The following is a 25,344-nucleotide window of genomic DNA, read 5'->3' on the forward strand; positions in this document are numbered from 1 at the left end:
GAGGAAGAGACACTCCACAAGAGATCAAGAAGGCATCTTGGCCGTGCGCGGTGGCTCACGCTTGTAATCCCAGCACTTTGGGAGGCCGAGGCGGGCGGATCACGAGGTCAGGAGATCGAGACCACGGTGAAACCCCGTCTCTACTAAAAAATACAAAAAATTAGCCAGGCATGGTGGCGGGTGGTGCCTATAGTCCCAGCTACTCGGAGAGGCTGAGGCAGGAGAATAGCGTGAACCCGGGAGGTGGACCTTACAGTGAGCCGAGATTGCACCACTGCACTCCAGCCTGGGTGACAGAGCGAGACTCCGTCTCAAAAAAAAAAAAAAAAAGGAAGGCATCTTAACATTCTGGATAAACTTTGAAGATTGTGCCAACAGAATTTCTTGATGGATTTGATATGGGTATGAGAGAAAGAAAGCAGTCAAGGATGACTCTTAGGGCATCTTGAAAATCTTATCAACTACTAATTCAAACTGACAATAAAAGGCTTATTTTAGACCTTTTTCTCCACCAATCTGTTAGATAAATTCAAGAATTTGAGGGACATCGCTACATTATAGACAGAAGAAGTTTGTGTCTATGAATTGGGTAGGACACAAAAATTGCCTTTTTAATTCAAATGTTATGCAGATTTATTTTTTTATAATACAGGAGCTTGTACTATACTGCTAGACTGGCTTGTTTTTGTTTTGTTCATAATGGAAAATAATTATTCTGTTTAGTTAGAATATAAATTTAGAAGGAGGGAAAGAAGTATACTGTGTGCCAAGGAAGTACCTCCTTGTTTCTTACTGATGTCACTTGATATAATAAATAAAATACCACTATTATTTTTTCATACAACATTCAGGTTTCCAAACTTGATGATGATTTGAGGGTAGAAATGGGCAAAAAAAAATTGTTATAGGATTAATTTCTGTTAATTAAGGAACAGGGCAGAACTGTTGATTAAAATATGATTCTAGGCTGCAGACATAAGTCTGTGATAAGTTCTTGCTGGCCAAAAATAGCTTAGAAAATGAAGATGGAAAACATAACTTTCAGGAAACTGATCTCTTTATTGGATATAGGATTGGGGGTGTGTGTTGGTTAGGTTATTTCAGATTGTAAAGGATAATGACATGCTTTGGATACCTCAGCTGAAAAAGAATTTATTATTAGATTATTCAGGGGATTAAGGCACCTTCTCAGCATTTGAACGGTGAAACTGGATGGAGAATTGTCTAGGATACTGGAACAATTCTAGTAGCCAGGTGCTACTGTAGCTTTTCCTTGTACCTCTGTCTGCTTCTTTTTCCATCTGCTTGTCCTGTTCTACTGACTACTGCTGGCTTTCTCCCAAACTTGTGGCCTAGATAGATAGATAGATAGATGCATAGGTAGGTAGGTAGGTAGGTAGGTAGGTAGGTAGGTAGGTAGATAGATAGATAGATAGATAGATAGATAGATAGATAGATAGATAGATAGAGGCATAGAAAGATGGATGGATGGACGGACAGACGGACGGATGGACAGACAGAATCTGCCATCTCATGGCTTCTGTTTGCTGCCTTCTCTATTTCTGTCTGCTCTTTACATGTCCTTATATGTCTCACATTCAGATTATCCAAGAGAAAGAATCTTCTTAGAAAGCATTTCCTGGAGAGAGTGTCCCTATTAGGAAGAATTCTGCCAAACTACTTTATAAACTGCTAATCAAAGCGTGGGTGCCAAAACCTCGGTCTAATCTAATCTGTTGTGGACAAGATGGTAGAGTAACATGGTCTTTACCTAAAGGACTCTCATCTGAAGGCTGTAAGCCTGGCTGTCACTCTTAGGGTACTGCCTGGTACAAGAGAGCTGTAATATTTTGCTAGTCTTTGTCCCTGCGTGAAGTACAGATACCCTGTCACCAAGGATGCCATCAACCTGAACACCATCGTGAAAGGCTCTTCATCGTCTTTCCTACTCAAGAAAATTCATCTTTTCCTTGTCTGTATATTTTGAAAAGCATACAAACTTATTAGAAATAAATCTGTATGTAATTATGGTATAACAGAGACGTTATCTTTTTCAAATAGATACGTATTATTTCTTTGTTGTTGTTTAGGAGAACTCATCCATTCTCTGCACCTCAGTTTTGCTTTTTTTTTTTTTTTTTTTTTTTTTTTTGGAGACAGGATCTCACTCTGTCATCCAGGCTGGAGTGCAGTGGTACGATCACGGCTCACTACACCCTTGACCTCCCAGGCTCAAGCAGTCCTCCCACCTTAGACTCTCGAGTAGCTGGGACTGTAGGCACATGCCACCACACCTGGCTAATTTTTGTAGAGATAGGGTTTTGCCATGTTGGCCAAGCTGGTTTCAAACTCCTGGGCTCAAGCAGTCCACCCACCTTGACCTCCCAAAGTGTTGAGATTACAGGCATGAGCCACAGCACCCTGTTTTTTTGTTTTTTTTGTGTGTGATAAACGGTGATAAAATAGATCATGATCATAGTGTTATTGTGAGGATAGATGAAGTGATACATGTAAAATACTTGATACAATGTCGAGCATATTACAAATGCTTGATAAGTGGTTGCTGCAGTTGTTTTTACTGACTGAGACATGGACATAATCTCATTAAAAGTAATCAGTGTTAATGATACGCATTTAAAGATACCCTGCTTATTTCAGTTTCCTGGGTATCTGTTAAGCATCTCCATTAGAAAATATACAAATCTAAGCAACTGTTTTTATTTTTATGTCTACTCGTTTTGGATGAAACACATTGGGATTTTCTGAAGTTCTGTTTTATAAAATACGTAGTATATTCACTTTGTTTGGTAGTTGGTTTAGTGCTACCTTGTAGTTTTAAGAGAAGATAGGAAATGCTCCTACCCAGTCTCTAGCACCACAGCTGCCTGTGACCACCTGGCATTACCATTACATTTCCAAGAACTCCACGACTACACTATCTACATGGCGGTATTGTTACTTCTGGATTCCTAAACTGACATTTTCTAGATATCCAGAACAACTCCTCATATGCAGTGTAACAGTGTATTTTATTCCAGGTCTGAAAGACATTTCTGATATTTTCTCATAACTCCAGATAATTATCCTTGTTTACATTTTCTAGGTTTGAAGAAAAGGCCCAAATGGATCCCCTTAGTGCTCTGAAATATTTACAAAACGATCTTTATATAACTGTGGATCATTCAGACCCAGAAGAGACAAAAGAGGTAAAGAAAGGTGGTAATAAATTTCAGAAATTGAATATTTTTAAATGTCTTCCTAACTTACATTTAATGATTTTGCTCTTGAGTGTGTAAAGGAAAATGAAGAAAATATGGTGACACCAGTAATCTTTAAAATGTCACAGAGCAGGTGAAATAAAAATTGAATAGGCATGTTTTCATGTGATAAGATTCAAGTCACCAAAAACCCTTGGGCCATTCAGAAAAGGATTATCAGGTATAAAGTTTTAACTTAGTTTTGTGTTTTGGAAAGCAAATAGAAATTTTTACTTTGTCCATAGTCCCATGATTATTTTACTTAGGGATTACATAATGGTTCAATATAAACTTTTCTGTGGATAGTTAAGATCTCCCAAGAGAGAAAAGAAAACTCCCCTGTTGCTTAGGGAGAAAATGAAGAGAGGTTGGTGGGAGTTAGAATCCTTGGTGCCTTAATATTTAGTTATGTGAATGTTGTAGCGATATTATTTGTCTATAGGCTACTAATTTCATTCATCACTAGTTGCTAAGATTGAGAAATCAGTTAGCCAATCATTACTTTTCAGTTTTTTGTTACATAACATTGGGATAGAAACAACTGTTTCTGAAGATTTCATATCCTTAAGGACATGTTTGCTTATCCGTGGTGTGTGAATATGCCTGCAATGATTTTTGTGGTTTTGTCATTTTTTTCCTTTTGCCAGCCATCCTTGTTCATCCAGCAATATCTGAACTGCAGTGCATTTGCCTTCCACTCACAGAATGCGTGCTGATTATATGTAGTTCTGACCCTTAGGTTTCTTTCTGTGTTAGCTGCTGCCTTGCTTTGGCTTTGTAATAGCAGTATCAAGCTGTGCCCGGCATGCTTGAGCATTGACACAGGTGTCAGATTTAATGTCGAATCACTTTCAGGCTCCAGGTTCATTGTACTTTCAAGCAATAGAGGCTGCATGTCTTCAGCACCATAACAAAGAGATACTCTTTCATAGTTTTGTACTATAAAATTAAGTCCTAAGTCTCTCAATATTGATTACAGCCCTTCACTAGGTAGAGAATCTGCAGGACATGCTTTAGAGCCCCCATGAAGGGGTACAGTTGTCTTTCCTTGAGTTTTCAGTCAATTAATGATACTGTGCAAATAGGAGAAATAATTATAGTTTTGCCAAGTGGCAGAATATGTTTGTCTTCAGCCAGTTCATGATACTGTGGAAATAGGAGAAATAATTAAAGTTTGGCCAAGTGGCAGAATATGTTTGTCTTCAGCCAGTTCATGATACTGTGGAAATAGGAGAAATAATTAAAGTTTGGCCAAGTGGCAGAATATGTTTGATTTAATCTTTTATGACCTATAACTGTACTTAGTTGTGAAGAGTCCATTAATGTTAATTTTGTTAGGCCACACATTTGAGAGTTATGCATAGATTTCCCTGTATTTTCTCCATATTCTATGTAAATGGCTATAACTGGGAACAATCATTTTTTCCTTATTTTTTGAAGCCAAAACAAAATATTTCAAAGTAAATAATTTCAGCTGTGTGAGCTGCAAGTAGGCCAAAGAAAACAAGACAATTTGTTCTTAAAGTTAGACTAATGGGGAAAAAAAACAGGACAGGGAGGTATCTCAAGTTCATTTGAGCCATTTTAAAAATTTTGGTAGCTGGTTTCTGTTTCTCTTCTTTTTAAAATAGTAACAGCTTAGGATTTTGTGTGCCACCAGCTTCCATTCCATTTCATAAAAGCTTAATCTAGCAAGAATTGCTGAGCCCTAGTAGAAGTTAGAAATGGTGAAGTGTGTGTGTGTGTTGGCATCAGAATCACCTCAGACACTTTTTAAAACAATGCCCTTGGCCAGGCGCGGTGGCTCACACCTGTAATCCCAGCACTTTGGGAGGCCGAGGCGGGCGGATCACGAGGGCAGGAGATCGAGACCATCCTGGCTAACGCGATGAAACCCCGTCTCTACTAAAAATACAAAAAAATTAGCCGGGCGTGGTAGCAGGCTCCTGTAGTCCCAGCTACTGGAGAGAATTGCGTGAACCTGGGAGGCGGAGCTTGCAGTGAGCTGAGATCGTGCCACTGCACTCCAGCCTGGGCGACAGAGCAAGACTCCATCTCAAAAAAAAAAAAAAAACAATGCCCTCACCCTGAGATTCTCCTCTGTCTGCTCTTAAAGAACAGAAAATAGAAAACATTCCTGACATTGAGAATTACTGGTCCGTAGTATTATTATTTTGTTTTAAAATGTGTGAACATATTTAACTTTTAAAACGTTTTATATCCAACAGTCTGTTTGGGGGAAGAAATCCTCTGGTAACAGTTCACATGTATGCTCACGATATTTGTCAGCGAGACATGTAGATCTCATGTAGGAAATCATTCCACTCATTGAGAAGGGCCTTACTGTTCTTCATTTTCTATAGTAACTTGTTTTTGTTCTGTTTATGTTTTACAGAAATTTCATGTTATTAAATGACTTTCTCATTTAAGTCTCAAAACACGAAAAGTGTTTTTTAGATTTTTTTTTCACAGTTGTTATGATCATCATCATTGTGCCTGTTGTCAGGACATTGACAGCTGACTATCGACTATATAACAAAAAAATGTTATTTGCTTCCTCCAGTCTTCAGAACATGGGTTCTGAATTAGTGATGAACTTATAATAAATCTTATAAAAAATGATATTTTTTTCTAGAAAAGGCATGAGAAAAGGATGCCTAATCAATTATACCACTTTCAGAGAAGACTTCTATAATAGAAAAGGAATGAGAATAAGTTTTCAGCTACAATAACACATTTTATATTCATTACACTTCTGCGGAGTTTCCAGAGTACTGGTGTCATTCATTTAACAGATGTGTATCAATTCCCCGTAATAGGTCAGGCATTCTAGGCAGAGGAGCTATATCAGCAAACCAAACAAGATCCCTGCCCAGGAGGTACTTACATCTTAGTGGAGAAAGATAATAAACATTAAATAAGCAAATTATATAGTACATTAGAATTGAATAAGTACTGGGCCGGGCGCAGTGGTTCACGCCTGTAATCCCAGCACTTCAGGAGGCTGAGGTGGGCGGATCACCTGAGGTCAGGAGTTCAAGACCAGCCTGGCCAACATGGTGAAACCCCGTCTCTACTAAAAATACAGAAAATTGGCCAGGCATGGTGGGACGCACCTGTAATGCCAGCTAATCGGGAGGTTGAGGCAGGAGAATCGCTTGAACCCGGGAGGTGGAGGTTGCAGTGAGCTGAGACTGTGCCACAGCACTCCAGCCTGGGCAACAAGGAGTTACTGTAGCTCAGACCAAAGTAATAGTAGAGCAGTGAGAAGTAAAATAGAGCAGATTCTTAATATATTTTAAAGATAGAACCAACAGAATTTTATGACAGATTAGATCTAGTGTTTGAAAGAAACGACTCAAAGGTTTTGGCCTGAAAAACTGGAAGGATGGAGTTACTATCAACTAAAGTGAGAAAGTTCTGTGGGGAGCTGGTTTGTGAGGACTCCTGACTGGCATTCAGGAGTTTAAATTTGGAAATGTTCAGTTTGAGATATCTATGAGACAGCCAACTTAAGGTGCTGACGTGACTGTTGGATATTTGAATCCAGAGTTTGGGAAAGAGGTCTGTAATATCCCTTGGCATGTGTTAAAATCCTTAGGCCAGTACATACAGTTCACTTATTTAATCAGATTGTTAAGATAATAGTTTTCTCCTTATCCTATATGTAGAGCCAATACAATTTATTTTTCACCTTAGGAGTTAGAAAAGAGGAGCAAATTCAACCCCAAATAAGTAGAAAATAAGAAATTCATGAAATAGGAAACAAACAATGGAGAAATTTTAAAAGTGAAAAGTTGGCCTTTTGAAAAGGTAAATGAATTGATAAACCCCGAGCAAGACTTACCAAGTGTATTAGCCTGTTCTCGCACTGTTGTAAAGAACTACCTGAGACTGGGTAATTTATGAAGAAAAGAGGTTTAATTGACTCACAGGCCCACAGGCTTAACAGAAAGCATGACTGGGAGGCCTCAGTAAACTTACAATCACGGCAGAAGGTGAAGGGGAAGCAAGCACCTTTTTCACATGATGGCAGGAGAGAGAGTGACAGTGAGGGGGGAAGTGCCACACATGTTTAAACCATCAGATCTCATGAGAACTCACTATCACAAGAACAGCAAGGCGGAAATCGGCCCCTGTGATCCAATGGCCCCCCCACCAAAACCCTCCCCCAGTTCAACATGAGATTTGGGCAGGGACGAAAATCCAAACCATATCACCAAGAAAAAAAGTGAAAACATAAATTATCAACATCACAAATGAAAAGAGGGCATCAGTTTAGACCCTACATATATTAAAAGTAAAGTGGGTATGGAAAACTTCATTGACAAATTCAGCAACTTGATGAAATTGACAAATACTTTAAAAGACACAGTTTACCAAAACTGACACAAGAAGAAATAGAAAATCTTAAGGAACTCCGTATCTACTACAGAGATTGAATTTGTAATAAAAAATTTTCTAACAAAAAAATCTCTAGGCCCATAATAGCAGTAAATTTTATCAACCATCTAAAGAAGGAAGAAAAAAAATACAATTTTACATAGACTCTCAGAAACTAGAGGAAGGCAGTACTTCTTAAATCCTTTTATAAGCCAGGTTAACTATAATCCCAACAGAAGCTGGGCGTGGTGGCTCACGCTTGTAATCCCAGCATTTTGGGAGGCTGAGGGGTGGATCGCCTGAGCCCATGAGTTTGAGACCAGCTTGGGCAACATGGCAAAAACCTGTCTCTACAAAAACATGCAAAAAATTAGCTGGATGTGGTGGTGCATGCCTGTAGTCCCAGCTCCTCTGGAGGCTGAGGTGGGAGGATCACCTGAGTTCAGGGAGGTTGAGGCTGCAGTGAGCTGTGATCATACTGCTGCACGCTGAACCTTGGTAACAGAATGGGATCCTATCTCAGAATAAATTAGAATAAAATCCCAAGAGAGACGTTACAAGCAAAGAAAATCATGGACCAATATTTTTCATGAACATAAATGTAAAATTCTTAGGAAAATTTTAGTTAATTAGGAATATATTAAAAGGTTAGTGTACTATGACTAAGTGGTGGTTTATTCTAGGAATATATGGCTAGTTTAACATTTGAAAAAAAATTCAGTGTAATTCACCATGTTAACAGAATGAAGGAGGAAAACCATAGATCATCTTAGTAAGTGAAGAAAAGCATCTAACAAAATTCAGACTCATTCATAATAAAATTATTAGCAAACTAGGAATAAAAAGAAACTTCTTGAATCTGAATTCTTAAAGGACACCTGTGAAAAACATACAGCTAGGACTATTCTTAATTGTTAAGCATTAAACCCTTTCCCCTAAGATTGTGACAAGGAAATAATGTATATTATCAGCCCCTCTATTCAACATTCTACCAGAATTACACTAGCTAGTGTAATAAAGAAAAAGCAATGAAAAACATATAGATTGGATAGGAGAAAGCAAATTTGTTTGCATTTGTAGGTAACATGATTATGTACATTCAAAACCCCATGGTGTCTACAAAACAATATACTAGGACAAGTGAATTTAGCAACATTACAAAAATACAAGGTCAATAGAAAAAGCAATTATTAGCAATTTTTATATTAGCAGTGAACAATTAGAAAATGAAAAGCATAGTTTATGTTAGCATCAGAAATATCAAATGGGTAGAATGAGTCTGTTGTAAGAAATTAAAGAAGACCTTGATAAATGGAGAGATGTATTTCTGGATTGAAACACTAAAAATTGTTTAAAGCTGCCCATTTTCCCCAAATTGGCCTTTATTTTAATGCAGTGTAAGTTTGGTCTTTGTTGTCATTGAGGAAATAGAAAACTACTGTAAAATTTACATGGAAATGCAAAGGTTTTAGACTAGCCAAAACAATTTTGAAAAAAGAAAAAATTGGAAGCTTTATACTATCTGATTTCAGGACTCTGTATAAAGCCACAGTAATCAAGACAGTGTGGTACTGGCTTAAGGATAGACAAATGGATCAATACAACAGAATAGAGTCCAGAAGTAGACCCATACATATGTGGTCAGTTGTTTTTTGACCAGGGTACCAAGTCCAATGGGGAAAAGAAAGTTTTTAACAAATGATACTGAATAACTGGATATCTCAAACCTTTCTCACTGTTTACTGAAACATTAATTTTAAGATGGATTATAGGTCTAAATATAAAATCCTGAAGAATAAGACTTTGAGAAGAAAGCATAGGAGATTATCTTCACAACATTGGGATAGGTAAAGATTTCTTGGACATGAACTAAAGGCAGTAATCATCGAAGAAAAATCTTGATAAACTGGACTTCAAAAAAGTTAAAATTTCTACTCATTAAAGGACTTTTAAAAACATAAATAGACATTGCCAGGTTCAGTGGCTCACACCAGTAATCCCAGCATTTTAGGAGGCCTAGGAGGAAGGATTGCTTGATACCAGGAGTTTGAGACCAGCCTGGGCAACATGTGAGACCTCGTCTCTACCAAAAAAAAAAAAAATCAAAAAATGAGGCAGGAGGATTGCTTGAGTCCGAGAGGTTGAGGCTGCAGTGAGCCATGATCACGCCACTGCACTCCCACCTGGGTGACAGAGCGAGACCCTGCCTCAAAAAATAAATAAATAGACAAGCCACAGACTAAACAATCTTTGCAGTAGATATATCTGACAGAGGACTGATACCCAGAATATATAAAGAACTTCTATATGTTTTTAAATTTTTCTTTTTATCCCCCCTTTTCATAACTCTTGCTTAGATAAATACCTATGGAATATTTGTACAATTGCTGATCTTCAAAGGACCATCAATCAGGGCTTACAAATGTTGGTATGATTTAATATCTGAAATGTTAAAGGCTGCAAACATAGATGTGAAATATATCCTGAGGACTTGGTGATATTAACTGCTCAAATCTTGGGAAGTGCCAAGTAACTCCGTTGAGGAGTTTGTCTGCTCTAATTCATTCCTTTAACTTGCCTCTTTTCCTGCATTCTCATTCAAGATAAATATAAATAGTTCTCCAGATTTTTTATTTTGTGCCTATTTGTTAAATTGCTAATGTTGCAATAGTTTTGTCTTACTCTGTTTCTTCATTGTTCAATTATATTGTCTGTTTTAAACTAACTTTAACTGACAGCCTGGAAATCTAAGCAACATTTACAACATTATGTCCATTAAAAAAGGTCTTTGGGTTTTAACAATATAATTATATATAATTGTGGAATCTCAATCTAAGTTGTAATTTAGGAATGGTCTATACATGCTTTTTTTCTCAGATTTTGATTTACACAGCTGAGACATCAGGTATTTTACAGTGGCTTACATTTATTTTTGAGATGAGAATGCATATATGCTAAAAATTCAGTAGCAGGGCCCAGGGCACCAATCTGTTCATATGTGTTAGATTCAAATGAGTTTTCTTTTTTATGTTGTTGTGCTGTTGTTCCTTAGTAAGTACATACTTTAATACATTTTTAAAATAAAATAATTCCAGGACATGGCCCAGTATTTTAGAAAATGGTAATAGCAGCCTAACAGAAAAGTCATTATATTCTGTAATCTGAATGTGTTCTTCTTGCCACTATTTGGTGAATAGACCTATGTCACACATAGGCAGAAATACATAGTTGCTGATAAATGGTCAAAGTTATAGAAGGCTATTTTCCTTCAGTGCACTTAGCCAGCTAATTTGCTTCTTCTTTTTTTTTTTTTTTTTAAACAGTTTCAGCTCCTGGCATCAGCTCTATTCAAATCTGGTTCAGATTTTACAGCTCTAGGTAAGTATTGCAGTATAATTTATCCAGCTAGATGCCCTAGCATTTGGAAGGTTGGATTTTGGTTTCTTTTACGTGAAACATCAGGTGAGATGTTTCAAACAAATAAATGAGCAAATGAAGTTTCAAGGTATCATGCAAAATTTCTAATAACCTGCTACAAAGTTACTTTGAGGTATCATTTATCAGTTCAGTTTGCAATGACTATTATACCAATTGCTGTGTTAGTATGCAAACAGATAGCAATAGAAACACAGTCAAAATAAATTAATTTGTATAGCAATGCCTTGGAATGCAGGCTGTTTTACTGATACACACTATGAGATAATACTTGTTGATTAAATAGTTTTTCCTCTCAGTTTGTTCTTTGTGGCATTGTGTGTCATCAAGAGAATAGCGATGGGGTAGGCAATGTTTTGGGAGCACAGAAGATAGATTATCTCTTTCCTAAAAATGGGAGTTTTGTTATCTTAATTGTTCAAGATAACTTCTAGTTGAAACTCAAGTTTTTCTCAAACACTTTAGTCTTCATTTAGTAATACTCTCATTTAGTATTGATGAATTATTAACTAGACTGTAGGCCGGGCACAGTGGCTCACACCTATAATCGTAGCACTTTGGGATGCTGATGCTTGAATCCACCAGGAGTTTGAGCCAAGCCTGGGCAATATAGTGAGACCTCGTCTCTACAAAAAAATTTTTTAAATTAGCCAGGTGTAGTGGTGTGCGCCCATAGTCCTAGCTACCTAGGAGGTTGAAGTGGGAGGATCACTTGAGCCCAGGAGGTAGAGGCCGCAGTCAGCCAAGATCATGCCGTTGCACTCCAGCTTGGGTGACAGAGAGAAACCCTGTCTTTAAAAATAAAAAATAAAAATAAATAAATCAGCCAGGTGCGGTGGCTCACGCCTGTAATCCCAACTACTCAGGAGGCTGAGGCAGAAGAATTGCTTCAACCCAGGAGGGGGAGGTTGCAGTGAGCCGAGATCGTGCCATTGCACTCCAGCCTCGGCGACAGAGGAAGACTCCATCTCAAAAAAAAAAAAAACCAAGACTGTAATAAAGTGGGTAGTCTGTAGATCTATAGAACTCAGACCTTTACTTGGGTGAATTTTCAAGGGCATTTTCATCAGGATAACTTATGGTAGCTTCATTTTTTACCAAGATAATAGTCTTGAAATATGGAAATTCCCAGCTTTCCTCTGGTCAGTGAATGCATATTAATCCCATTGATGCTGGTGCAGTTATTATTTGCCTTAGAGTTGAGCAATAGTATTGAAATTTTCCATTGTATGTAATCTAAATACTATTTTTTATGTTTGGAATAAAATAACACTTTGGGATATCAATTTAGTTTCTTCATTATTTGACCTTTTATCTCTTGAAAGTGAACTGTACCTCAAAGAAAAAAAGAGTATATATAATTCTGGTGCTTTTCACTGGGATGAAAAAATAGAGGTGTTCTTGAGATCTTGCCCTTTATCCGTAGCGAGTGATTGAGGCTTCTTGACTGATGAAGGCAACTCCAGTCCTAAGTTCTAGCTCCAAAATATGTAGGATTCCTCAGGACTAGACTGAGCAGACTGCTATAAACGTGACTCCAGAAGGTTCTCCTAAGAATTTAGATAATGATTTACCACTATTCATACACTCGAGTTGAAGTCCTTAGGCTACTAGAAATCCCCACTTTGTGAGCTGGAGAACCTAGGTGTAAGCATTATTTTGGAAAGTTCATGCCCTTCTGAATTCTAGCATTTGAAACGGATGTACTGATACATGAATTGGGGGTCTGGCATATATTCTGTTTGAATGATTGTGTGCCTTATGTCTGATACCACAGCCCAGGCCCATTATTTTATTTATTAGTGGATAGCACTGAACTGTCTCTAACTGATTTACTTTTAGCCTTCAGAACAAGAATTTCTTGGCAGCAATTTAAATATATTAATTAGGGTGGTGTCAGCAAATATTTTACCTTCAGCTTAACTTCTTTCTTTTGACTGTGACCTGTTCACTGCCAACTAATATATTTTGTCAGGAATAGTTGGTTTTATTTGGATTCTAAACAAACCTCAGATACACTGAGAACAATACAAACACAAAAAGAGAAAAATACAAGCAGGGAAAATTCCTGTGGGATGTTGTTTCCTGTCTTGTCTGAGGGGAGGTAGTATATAGCCTAGTGATTAGGAGGTTGGAATGTGAGATGGTGGTTGAGAGTCAGGATCTCTTTTAAAAGTGATCTTGAGCAAGTTACTTAAACTTTCTAATTATTACTTTCTTTATCTGTAAAATGGAGGTAATGGGATTACTTACCTCAAATTGCTGAGAGAATTAAATGAAATAATTCTGGAAGACACTTAGCACAGTAAAGCAGTAAATGCTTCATTCAGGGTACCATTACTATTGACTGCCTTAAAAATTTAATCTTCTAGCCAGGTGCGATGACTCATGCTTGTAATCTCAACACTTTTGGAGGCTGAGGTGGGGCTATCATCTTGAGCCTGAGAGTTCAAGATTAACCAGGGTAACATAGCAGGATCTTGTCTCTATTTTTTTAAAAAAGTCACCGTTGTAACACTGGTGAATTTGGATAAGGAGCAAATTCAGATTGTATGCTAATTTTAATAATGAGAAGTTTGATTTAGTATTTATAAACAAGAAGTACTTTTCATAAGGTTTTATGCCTATTTAGAGTTCCTGGTTCTTGTTCTTATTAATTTTCTGTCAGACTATTTTACCTTTATGCCAATTAGAATAGAAATAAAATGGATTATTTATTGTACCTTTCATTGTATAAATGAATATTTCATTTTCTAAGTTCTGCAAAAAAAAAAACCTCAGCCAAAATTTCTGAATGACTTCCTCCAGAAATAATCCAATTTATGTTCATATCTTAGTGAGAATTAAATAAAAGTATTAATATTGTTTGTAATATTTTAATATTAACCTATGTCTGTCTGACTCCAAAGCCCTTTAATTTTTATTAACTCATTAAGTGCTTAAGTTGTAGGGCAATGTACTAAGCTCATTTAACTCTCAAAGGCGCATCATGGTCAACATCACTCTAACTCATACCTGAACCAAGCTTATCTAATGTGCATATTTTTCCCCCTAAGGCCTTTTTGCACTTAGGAATGCCAGACAGCACTTTGGCACTACATTTGGGGGCCATTTTAAACAGTGAAGCAACCAAAAATGTGACACCAAACAGATGGTGAAAGGGCTGTTGTGGATAGTAAGAGCTGAAACTAGAAAGCAGCAGAGATCGCAGAGTTCAGCTTCAGCTGGGGACATGTGTGTATGGTAACTCAAATATTTTGCCACTTTGGACATGTCTGCAATGACCACAGAAATACCACAAGTATTGGTTTGGGGGTTACAAATGAATTTTAGCAAACAGGCAAATTCACAAATATGGAATCTGTAAATGATCAAGATCAACTGTATATATGCATGTGTACACCCATATAAATATATAGGTTTGTATGTGCTATTTTAATTTATTATATAATGTAAAAACATATTCTGCAGCATGATTTTTTTAAGTTAATGATGTGGCTTGTAGACGTTTTTATGAAGTTACGCTAGATCAGTTGTAGTCTTATGAAGTGATACATAATTATTCATCATAGGGATCTAGCATAATTTAACCATTCGTCTAATGATAGTGTAAGTTTCAATTTCCTCATAGGTAAATAGTAAAAAAAAAATAAAAATAAAAGATGCGCCTTTGAGAGTTAAATGAGCTTAGTACATTGCCCTACAACTTAAGCACTTAATGAGTTAATAAAAATTAAAGGGCTTTGGAGTCAGACAGACGTAGGTTCCACATTCCATCTCTTCTCTCCCTAGCTGTGAGACTTCATTGAATTACTGAATCTCTTTCTGTGTAAAAGAGGTAGATGAAGAACAAAAATAGTAATAACCTTAAGATTATTGAATCTCTTTAAGTCATCTCATCTGAAACTGGAGATTATAATACTTCATTGTTTTTGTGACAATGAAATGTAATCATACCTGAAGTACCTACCACACAGGAACTCAGTGTTTTTTCCCTCTTAGATAATTTGATCTCAAGAAAATGGTGTTACTTTATTAGAGTAGCATTACAGAATCAGTATCTTCTTTTAAAAATATAACACAGCATTGTAGTTCTACATACTCAGAACGTAAGAGAAAGAACTAAGCCATTTTAGTACAGTGCTTAGACTGTATACTTTCAGTGAGGTATAGTCTACAAACAGTAAAAGCAAAGAAATGTTGAGTTTTGGTTGGTAGTGGTACATATATAGCAAATCTAGAACTCTTATGTATTTTAAGTTGAGCAAATGAGTAAATATGATGTTGCTGGGAGTCAGGGTTTTCTTGGTGGAAGAAAAGAGATATGGAATGGAATAAGAGAAGGAAGAATCCTCTGGGGCTTTAAGAAATTAGAATTAACAATAAAAGCATGAACCATAATAATCTAAAAAAATATATGCATCTGATAGGCATATATGCATAGGCCTAGAAACAATGACACCCTGGCAATTAGCACAGCTGTTCTTGCTTGGTTTTTAAATAATAGTCACAGCTAAAAGGAAGTAGGACTCCAGAGCTGTGTAAAGATGAATTTGGATATATACCAGAAAGTAAGGAAGTACCCCAAAATTCATGGGTACATTTCAAAAAGACACAGAAGCCAGCTCAAAAAGGCTCTCACTGGTCAAATCTAGGACAGTATGAGTATCAGAAGGAATGATGACAGTAACGAGTATAACATTGAACAAGAGAAGAATCCCTGAGTACACAGTGATGCGAACAAATAAGTAAAATGGGAGGAGGGGAAGGAAAGGCTCTTCTTTACAATAGAATGTCAACAACTGTAGAAGGAATCGTAGAGTTAGAAAATCACCATCATATAACTGATAATTGTTTTAGCAAGAATCATCAGTGATTGCTAAATTATTGGATGCAGGGCTGTGGGAGAGCAGGATATTTACACAGTCTCAAACTATATCTCCCTATCAATAGTTTATTAATTACAAAGGTAGAAAAGAACACCTTTACCTTGGAGAAACTTGGCATATACCAACTTAAGCAGATGATCAAAGTTAACATCATCAGTATTGGGATAAACTGATACCACATGCCTTCTGAGATGATGCACTGAGGACACACAGTATCACTTCTGTAGTATTCTTGCCAAAACTGCATAAACTGAATCTGATCATGAAGAAAGAATCAGGCAACCCAAATTCAACACATTCCACTCGTAAGTGTGAAGAGTGTTCCACTCTTCAAAAATATTCATTAGAGTCAAAGAGAGGCTGAGGAACTATTTCAAACTCAAGAGACTTGGAGACTAAATGCAGTGTGTGATCTTGGATTGGATTTTAGATTAGTAGGAAACATGACTGTAAAAAAGTGACTGAAAAATGACTGGTATTATTGGGACATCAATGTTAAATTTCATGAATTTAATATATATTGGTTATGTAAGTTAATGTTCTTGTTCTTAGCTGAAATTAGTTTGAGCATATAGGGGGCAGAGCTGTCTAAAACGCCCAAATAGTTCTGCAAAAAGATTTTCAGTGGGGTACACACATGGAGAGAGAGAGGGGGGGAGAACACATTTGATGAAACATTAATTGATTAGATGAATCTAAGTGAAGGCTATATGGGGTGTTCATTGCACAATTCTTGAAACTTCTGTGGGTTTGAAGTTTTTCAAAATAAAAAGTTGAAAAAGAAGCAATTTGGAAATTTCAAAAAAGCATAAAATAGAAAGGAAGACTGATCTCACTGTTGAGAGATAACCTTTGTTAACATTTCGGAGTATTTGTTTGCATTCATTTCCATGATCCGATAGTGGGCTATGTTAAACGCAAGCTCATCTCAAGTAAACATTCTCCCTCAAACTTAAAACAGTATATTTTTAAAAAATAAAAAGGAATGTGCTGTTCTTGAAGTATTGTTTATTTTCCTTCCAGGAAACTGGTATCCTTGGCAATATTATGGTCTATTCCTGTTCTTTTACAAGATTAAAACAGGTTGGACTTAAAATGGTACTCTAAGTTGAATGAAAAGCAGTCTGATCTGAAGTCGCCTTCACTGAACACCATGGCATATATAACTCTTGATGGCTCTGTTTCTGTTTCTCATGGCACTTAGCAGCACTCTCATGTCTCAGCTATTTCAGGAATAGGGGAAATTATTTATTTTATTTTATTACTTAAATATCTCATTTGTATGTAAGAAATCTGAAGCAGCTGAGATAAACCAATTGATGAAGACAGCATCTCACTGAATGTCCCTTTAGCTGGAATGAACTTGATAATTGAATGTTTATTAGAGGTTAAGGGGGAAAATCCTTTAGATTAACAGTCCCTACCTTTTAAAAATGTCATATGCTTTCTAATATTTATCAGGATAAAAGTAGTTCATTGCCCTATTCCTCACATAATGTGTGCCTAGCATAGGGCCTGGTACATAGTAGCAGAAAGGTATAGTGTTTATTATGTGCAGGTACCATTCTGCATATTGTACATGTATCTCCCTCAGTCATCTCTGTTATCACTCAGTTCTCTGAGACTACTTCCAGCTGTCTCAGAGACATTAATGATTTTAGACTAATTTCTAAAGACATCTTTCATTTTGATTTTATTATATTTTTATTACCAAAAAACTTTTTTAGTAGTTCAGAAGTATTAACAAGTCAGAAAAGACAAGTGGAATTTCCTCAGTGGACCAGCAGAGAAAAGACCTTGTAAGGAAGGGAAGAGAGATCAGTATTATTTAGTAACTAAAGTGCCAGTCCTTCTGCTATGCGCTTTTCATGTAACTCCATTTAATCTGCACAGTAACTTTATGAAGTAAACAGGATTGTCACATATTTACAGCTGAGGAAGCAAAGTCTGAAAGCCAGAAAGTCTGACTGATTTACCTAAGATCACACCACAGCCAAGTAGTAGAACTGGGATCAGATCAGTAGTGTCTGCCTGGTTTTGAAGCCTGATTTGATTTCTCCATTATAAAATACATTACTGCTGGTCTCAACTAGTTTTTCTGTTACATGTTTTAAACACAATGGATGTTTCTTTGTATCTTCTTCACCAGGCTTTTCTGATGTGGATCACACCTATGCTCAAAGAACTCAGCTCTTTGACACCTTAGTAAATTTCTTTCCTGACAGCATGACTCCTCCTAAAGGCAACCTGGTAGACCTCATCACACTGTAACTGAAGAGTCACTGGACCCAGAAATGGAAAACAGCAGTCGATTTTCCGTCTTTTGGATTGCAGCTCCATTGACTGACAGTAAAGCTGCAGTGATTGAGGACTGCACCAGAGTTCTGAAGGGATCTTAACCATCACAAGTTTTTACCCTCTTCCTTCATGCCTGACCTCAACCCCGCTCTCCTCATCCTATTCCTAAATTAGGCTAATAAAGTGAAATTGGTATACTTTCCAGTTAAATATATATATATTTTTTTCTTACTTTATCTTTTAAGAATTAATGAGTATAAAAGAAAAATTAGGCAGTTTACCCTTTTCAGATTTTTATTTCTTTTTTTTTTAATGGGGGAAATAAGCACTATTAACAGATTCAGCACTACAAGTATTCTGAATGTTGTTGCTGCTGGTCATTTGGCCTGCCTTCTCCCTTCCCATTTCACTTCGCCTCCCATCACACAACTGCGTGTAAATGGTGTCATTTGTTCACCTCTTTACTTCATTCTTAACAAGTGTATAGTTCTCTAGGACAGTTGATGTATGTTAAGGTGATATCTGTGTCTGTGTTGACTTGTCTTGTGTTACATTAAACAGTAGGCAGAACTGAGGTCTCAAGTTTGCACTCTTGGCCATAGAACTAAAAATGAAACCTGAGATTGACCCAAGCACCTATCTGAGATTGGTATATAATATTTCTATAATGATATATTTTATAGTAGATATTATAATAGCATCTGATTTTGAGTCACAGAAACCTTAAACTTAGGAGACAATAGTTCAGAACCTTTAAGAGCCATTCTAAAAATGACCAGCAGGAGGGGTCTAGTAGTGAATAATATCTTCATAGCAATTTTAGGAGAAAATGACTGTTTTGTCCACAAGAGCTCTGCAGAACCAGGGCTCCCGTTTAGCTTGTGCTATCTCTGTAGTATTTTCATTTGAGAGAGGAGGCTGGGTTTCCAGAGCTTTGCTTTCATTTATTTTTATACATATTGTCTCTCTATATCTGCTTGTGGATATTGATATTTTGAAGAGAAATGGTTTGTGGTTGTCCAGTGGTATACAACTGACAGGCATTTCATTAAGCACATAGACCAGACTTTGTGAATGGTTCAGATATTTTTTCATTAAAAAACAAGGTATGGCAGATGGACTTTCCCATAGGTCAATTATTTTGTGAGAGATGGAGGTACATATCTTCTGATGAGGTGCTGTGGAATGCAATGTGGGAAACCTACATCTGGCTAGTGCTTACATTTGCTCGAAAAGCATGTTGTATGAAGCTGACTGCCACCATGCTAGAGCAGATTTGTATTAAGAAGTGTCGGTCGATCCAGTGGCTCTTAAGTGTGAATAGCTTTATGGGATCAAGTATGTCCCTGAGTAGCAAGATTAGGCCTCACCAAAGAAGGAATTAACCTGCACTTTCAAAAAGTGTCATGTATAGGAATGAAACATTGAGGTCCCACTTTATTCTGTCTTTAGTACATGGTTTTACTTATTTGGGGGATGGATAGGAATATATTTTTGCTAGTTCTAGGCTTGAATCATGGGCTCCTTGGCTTTCCTAGCATCCCAAAGCAGTCAACAGTGATTTCTTAAGCAATTTGATCTGTACCTTTACTTGTGAAAGGTATGCTATATAATTCAGCAAGTACCAACTTGTGTAGCTGCAGAATAACCAAGTGGCTATCCAGTCAAGTAAATACAGTTTACTTACATACTTCAACAGTTTCATAAAACGATTCCCCTGAGTGACACAAGAACATAAAATGTTAATATCGCTAATATAGCCTGTTAAATCTTTTGTGGAGACAGGTGCAAATCAGAAGATTGACAAGGAAGAACTTGAGCTTGCTAAGACTTCCTAAATTTAAAAACTCTAGTTTTGCTTAGTGTGAATTCTGGCACTTTTAAAAGATTAAGCAAGTGAAATTCTGCTGCCCTCCACCATTTATTTTTACAATGCTTCTTTGTAATTTTTTTCATCAGTTCCTTAAATGTTATTTGGAGGAAACTAAGTTCTTGACCTCAGTAATTTTATTTTTGTTTTTTCCTAAATGCTTCCCTACTAGTCTTTTTGGAAAACATGGTTGTTTTAATTTCGTCTTTCCTCACTTTATTTAGGTAGAATTTTTCCCCCTTCATTTCTGGAATTTTTTGCTCACCGCCATGTTTAAATGGGGTTGAATCATAGCGAGCCATTTGCTCTTGCCAAAGTGAGATAGATGTACTGAGGAGATAACTGAAAAGTCAGACTCTGTACTGTGGGGCTTTAATCCGAGCACTACTGGAAATGATTGCAGAGAACGTAGTGCTTCATATATCCATGACCAAGACTGACATGTAGCTCACAACATGTCACAATTTAGTGAGGAGCTACATGTATTTCCAAGAATTTCAGCATAGATTATAATTTAAATAATCGAATTTGGTATTTAGGTACACTGTTTATATAGCCAAGTGTATATGCTTTACTACCTAACAATTATTCTAGCCTAGGTGAATCCCTAATTGAAACACCTGGCTAACACTTTAGACACATAAATTAAGTGGGGTACAGTTTTCTCGTTTGTATTATCTCCAGCTTCAACCTCATTCTTCCTTTTTCTTAGTATAATACATTGTTTTCAACCAGAAATTTAAACTAGATATCCAACATTATTTTCAGTGCTTGTACTTCATGAGAAATAATCTGATTTTCAAGACACCTCTTAAGTGCATTTGCATTTTATTTTGGTAATGGCAGAGACCTCATGTGGCCAGTTTGATTGATTCAAGAATGTATCACTCTTATTCAAGCAAAGGAATTCAGAGTTGAATGCCTACCTCTGTGCTGAAGCTGACAGACAGTATTAACTCTTATCAAGGCCATCTTTTAGACCTGATTTTCATTTATATGAAAACAGACCTGTCCATGTCTAATAAGTAAAAACTGATAGAATACATTAAAAAGGCACTGGTTTATCATAGAAAAGTTTGATGGGTTTAGAGCTCAGTGATTTAAGCTTGTAAAACTGCATTCTTGGGCAAAATATGTATATTGTATATAAATGGTTGGCAGCTTATTCCAGTTGATCTCTTCACATCTGCCTTAAAAGTGCTATGTAGAGATACATTAACAGAGTTATAATAAAACAGTGTTTTAAAATCTAGCCTATAAACAAAAACTAGTTTGAGGCACCCAAGCATTTAGTGAGAGATTGAGAATGATGCTTAATGGATCAAAAAAGCAATTAGGAGTATGTTCCTGATTTTATTCTCTAAGTTATACTCAATGTCATGGTAATTACATGAAGAAGTTACCTACAATTATTCTTAACACTACATGGAATTCACTGGGTAATTGTGGGTCATTTATTTCCTGAAAGTCACGTGAAATCCTTAGCTGGTTGAATGTTGCACAGTATTTGAGAATTACGGTTTGAAGTGATTTCTGTGGGAGGGAATCATTACAATGTATATTCTAAATAAAGTCATCTAACTATTAAAAAAAAAAAACACCCTTCCTAACCCTTCTTTTCTTAAAAATCCACACTCATCCACAATCTCATCCCTTTGTAGAAATTCTTGCCTGAATTCCCACCAAGTTTTGAATTCCTAAAATAGCCCTGATCTAGGATGTGAAGGCTGCCCCAGAAAAAGTTTATGGCTGGAGGAGTATCATACAGGGTCTACATATGACGGTACTTACAGATTAGGTCTTTGGATGCTTTAACACAAAAGATTTTTGTTATCCTTATTAGTCAAATAACACTATTCTTTTGTGCTTCTAGACCCTGGCTTCTATCTCCCTGTGAATTGTTTTAATGCTGAAATGACTTGGCTATCCAAAACTTCTAGTCTAGAGGTCTGTTGGTTGAACGCAGACGTTTCCAAGTTTGTTGAAATAATACAGAGCTGACTGGCTTACATGAATGATGTTGCCCTCATTTGTTTTGGGTGAGGACTCATTACTGCAGCATATTGATTTCTTCACCAAATGCTTTTTCTTTTTCTCAATAAATGCTGTCTTAGAGGTTCTATTTATATATGATTTTTAAAACTTTGGTTTCCTTCTATCCACCAAATACTGTGAATTGTTTTTCCATTTATTTTTCTTAGCTAGTGTAACTTTATTCTTCACTTTTTTTAGCCCTAGACGTCCTAGATTTTCTGTGGCATTCTGTAGGAGCATTGTATTGCTTGGAAAAAAAAAGATAAAAATCATTCTGAGGCAAATGCTCTATTATCTTTATTTATGACAAGAGAATAATGAAATTCATAAGGAATTAATAACATTCAGATATTGATGTAAACATATTTGAGTCATTTTCATTTGGGGATAGTAATAATGGCTGTGGCAGCTTTAATGGAGAAACCTGTGTTGGCCTCTCTTCCTGGCATTAGGAACTCTTGCCATAGAACTGTTGGTAAAGTACAGGTTTGATAGCAGAGTTCCTGAATTCAGCATATCATCAGAATTTCCATTTACCTTTTATCTTTTCTTCTTATTGTATTTTTTAACCTTTTTGTTTCTATTCCTACCTCCCATGAGTAGCATTGATTTTCTGCTGAAGTTAGAATTTGTGTTAAGAATTGACTTTAAATTTCTGATATAGTTGAATATTAGAAGTGGCTTCAATTGCCATGAAATGATTGCTTTTTTTTTTTTTCCTTAAATAAAAATAATACAGCCTTATAAATGTCTCTTCCCCTCAAGGATGTGAATTTAGGCTGGGCATAGTGACTCACGCCTGTAATCCCAGACCTTTGGGAGGCTGACACGGGAGGATTGCTTGAGCCCAGGAATTTCAGATCAGCCTGGGCAACACAGGTCTGTCTCTACTTAAAAAATTTTTGTTTTTTAGCCAGGTGTGGTGGTATGTGCCTGTAGTCCCAGCTACTTGGGAGGCTGAGGTGGGAGGATCACTTGAACCCAGGAGTTGGAGGCTGCAGTGAGCTATGATTGTGACACTGCACTCCAGCCTGGGCAACAGAGCAAGACCCTGTCTCAAAAAAAAAAAAAAAAAAAAAGAATGTGAATTTAGCTCCAATTCCAAATGACGAACTCTTAGGCCAGTCATAGCCAGTGAAATCATCTGATGGTAGCTTCTGTAGCCCTTAACCTAAGGAGTCATTAGAGGTTATAGTAAATTAGTTTCTCTAGTGGTGCAGAGAGAAATGCCATCAGGGGAAATTATCACTGTATTTTTTGCTAAAGTTTTTTATTGTGAACTGGATCCCACTTAACAGCTTAAAAACACAAAAATGAAAGGGTAGTCCTAGTTTATCTTCTTAATTAGAATCATTATTTGGAAATAAGATTTGCAATATGCTGTCTATCCCTAAACACTGCTGAGCTTGCTGGAAAACAATTCAACATGGATGTTATCTGAAAGCTGTAGGGTCAACAGCAAAAAAGGGGAAATGTTTGGTAGGGAATTGGACCAGTTCTAAGGTATCACTTTTAATTATAAAATAATGTCTTCCTTTTTATCTGCTTTTCAAACAGCCTCAGTGAACTATTAAACATTTGTGTGCAAAGTCCTATTTTGCTTATCTAAGGCATTTTGACTTGGAAGTATTAAACTTCAGGAACGAGCTAGAGAAGACAATGAGGGTATGTTAGAGAAGGAAAAATAGGAGCTTTTTGCTCATGGATTTTAGAGGTCCACAAATCGAAAGGAAAAAGAAATTTCTTCATTTCTAACCTTAAAATAATTTTGTTAATGAGATGCTGGGAAGAAGACTACCAAAAGGCTTCAAAGCTCATGCTTCTAGAATATTCGGTAATTCTGAATAGTCTTTGGGAAGTAGCATTTCTTGGGAAGTAGCATTTCCCTTCTCCCAAATAACTGTTTGAGATCTTAGAAAATCCAGTGTTAATGGGCTGTAGAGCTTAAACTGGGTGAGCAGCTTCTTACATACAGCCAGTTCCTTGTTAAGGATCCAGCAGGAAAACCAGCCATAAAACATTTCAACATGCAGTTTGGGGGCTCCCTTGCTTATTCACTTGAGTTTAAGCTTTTGGTGCAACATGGCTGTGTACCATCTGGGATGCTAGCAGTCACAGCAGTTAGCTCAGATATCTGAGCTGTCTGCCACACAAATATCAGCCTGAGGAGATCATCATTCTTCAGTTTCATTCATTACTTAATGAATGCCAAATTAATTGGCAGGAAGAAGAAACACTGTGTGTGATATACTGAACAAGCCTGTGTGCATGATTAAGGAGCCACTCAAAAAGCCGATTTTGAGCTTTATTTCTCCGTTGTTAACAAATCTCAAGAAAGCCCTAGCTCATGTCATTTGGTTGGTTTTATTTTCTAGCCCTTTAACATAGGAGGAAAATTGTCATTTCATGTATAACTTGTAACACAGAATTGAACTGATATTAGTTTCCTTGCCTTAAATTAATTATATATCATCCCAAGGGTCTCTTAATTCTGCTTTGCCAAGAAATAATGAGATCTGGGTTTGGCATTAGAAGTATTTCATAATTTTGGTTTTTTCTTTAGGTTTCCTCCACATCTGTAAAGTGATTAATTAAATTAGAGGAGGCATGTAGAATAAATCCCAATCCCATTGCAACTGGCAGAGCTTTATAAATCTTTATAAATTCAGTTACAACAAAGGAGAGGATCCTACACCATTAGAGCCATGCCATCAGGTGTTTGCAAGTGACAGCTGTAGTGTGTTGCCTCAAATAATACCAAGTTATAAGATAAATAATACCAAGTAATTATCAACTAACTCCGAAATTTAATAATAAGATATCAAAGTCCAAAAGGTTACTTAGAGGTAGTCTTCCACGGGGGAAGATAAATTTATTAAAAAGTCATGTACTGATCTTTTTCTTGGGATTTTTTTTCCTTTCCCAGAAAAAAAAATTATTTTGGTGACTGATCAATTGCAAACAATTTTCTTCCTTACTTACAAATCATCCGTTTAGAAAAATAAAAAATTCCTTTCCTAAGCATTACAATTAGCCTGGGCAAGAGGTGTTGTGATTGCCTTATTCTTTAAGCCAGCTTACTTTTTGGATTTGTGTGAAATGTCTTTTGAAAAGAAAGTAGATAATGTAGTTATTAATTAGCTACTTTGTATAGTCTTCTGCATAATTTAGAATTGAA

General features: G+C 36.5%; 1 protein-coding gene across 6 annotated transcripts in view; it reads left to right on the forward strand.

The window, feature by feature from the left end:
- Positions 1-18,472, forward strand: part of MKLN1 (muskelin 1) — a 397,154-nt gene extending 378,682 nt beyond the window's left edge. For 3 of the 6 annotated variants that reach the window (XM_055284047.2, XM_055284046.2, XM_055284049.2), the window contains 3 exons: positions 3,104-3,206; positions 10,964-11,018; positions 18,114-18,472. In XM_055284047.2, the coding sequence (XP_055140022.1) occupies positions 3,104-3,206; positions 10,964-11,018; positions 18,114-18,235 (280 nt within the window). In that variant the 3' untranslated portion in view covers positions 18,236-18,472. Of the gene's footprint in view, positions 1-3,103; positions 3,217-10,963; positions 11,019-18,113 lie in introns of all 6 variants that reach the window. The other 3 variants (XM_063641641.1, XM_063641640.1, XM_055284048.2) reach the window with 3 other exon arrangements.
- The last annotated feature ends 6,872 nt before the right edge of the window (positions 18,473-25,344 follow it).

Source organism: Symphalangus syndactylus, chromosome 6, assembly GCF_028878055.3.
Source record: "Symphalangus syndactylus isolate Jambi chromosome 6, NHGRI_mSymSyn1-v2.1_pri, whole genome shotgun sequence".
Classification (NCBI taxonomy): Eukaryota; Metazoa; Chordata; class Mammalia; order Primates; family Hylobatidae; genus Symphalangus; species Symphalangus syndactylus.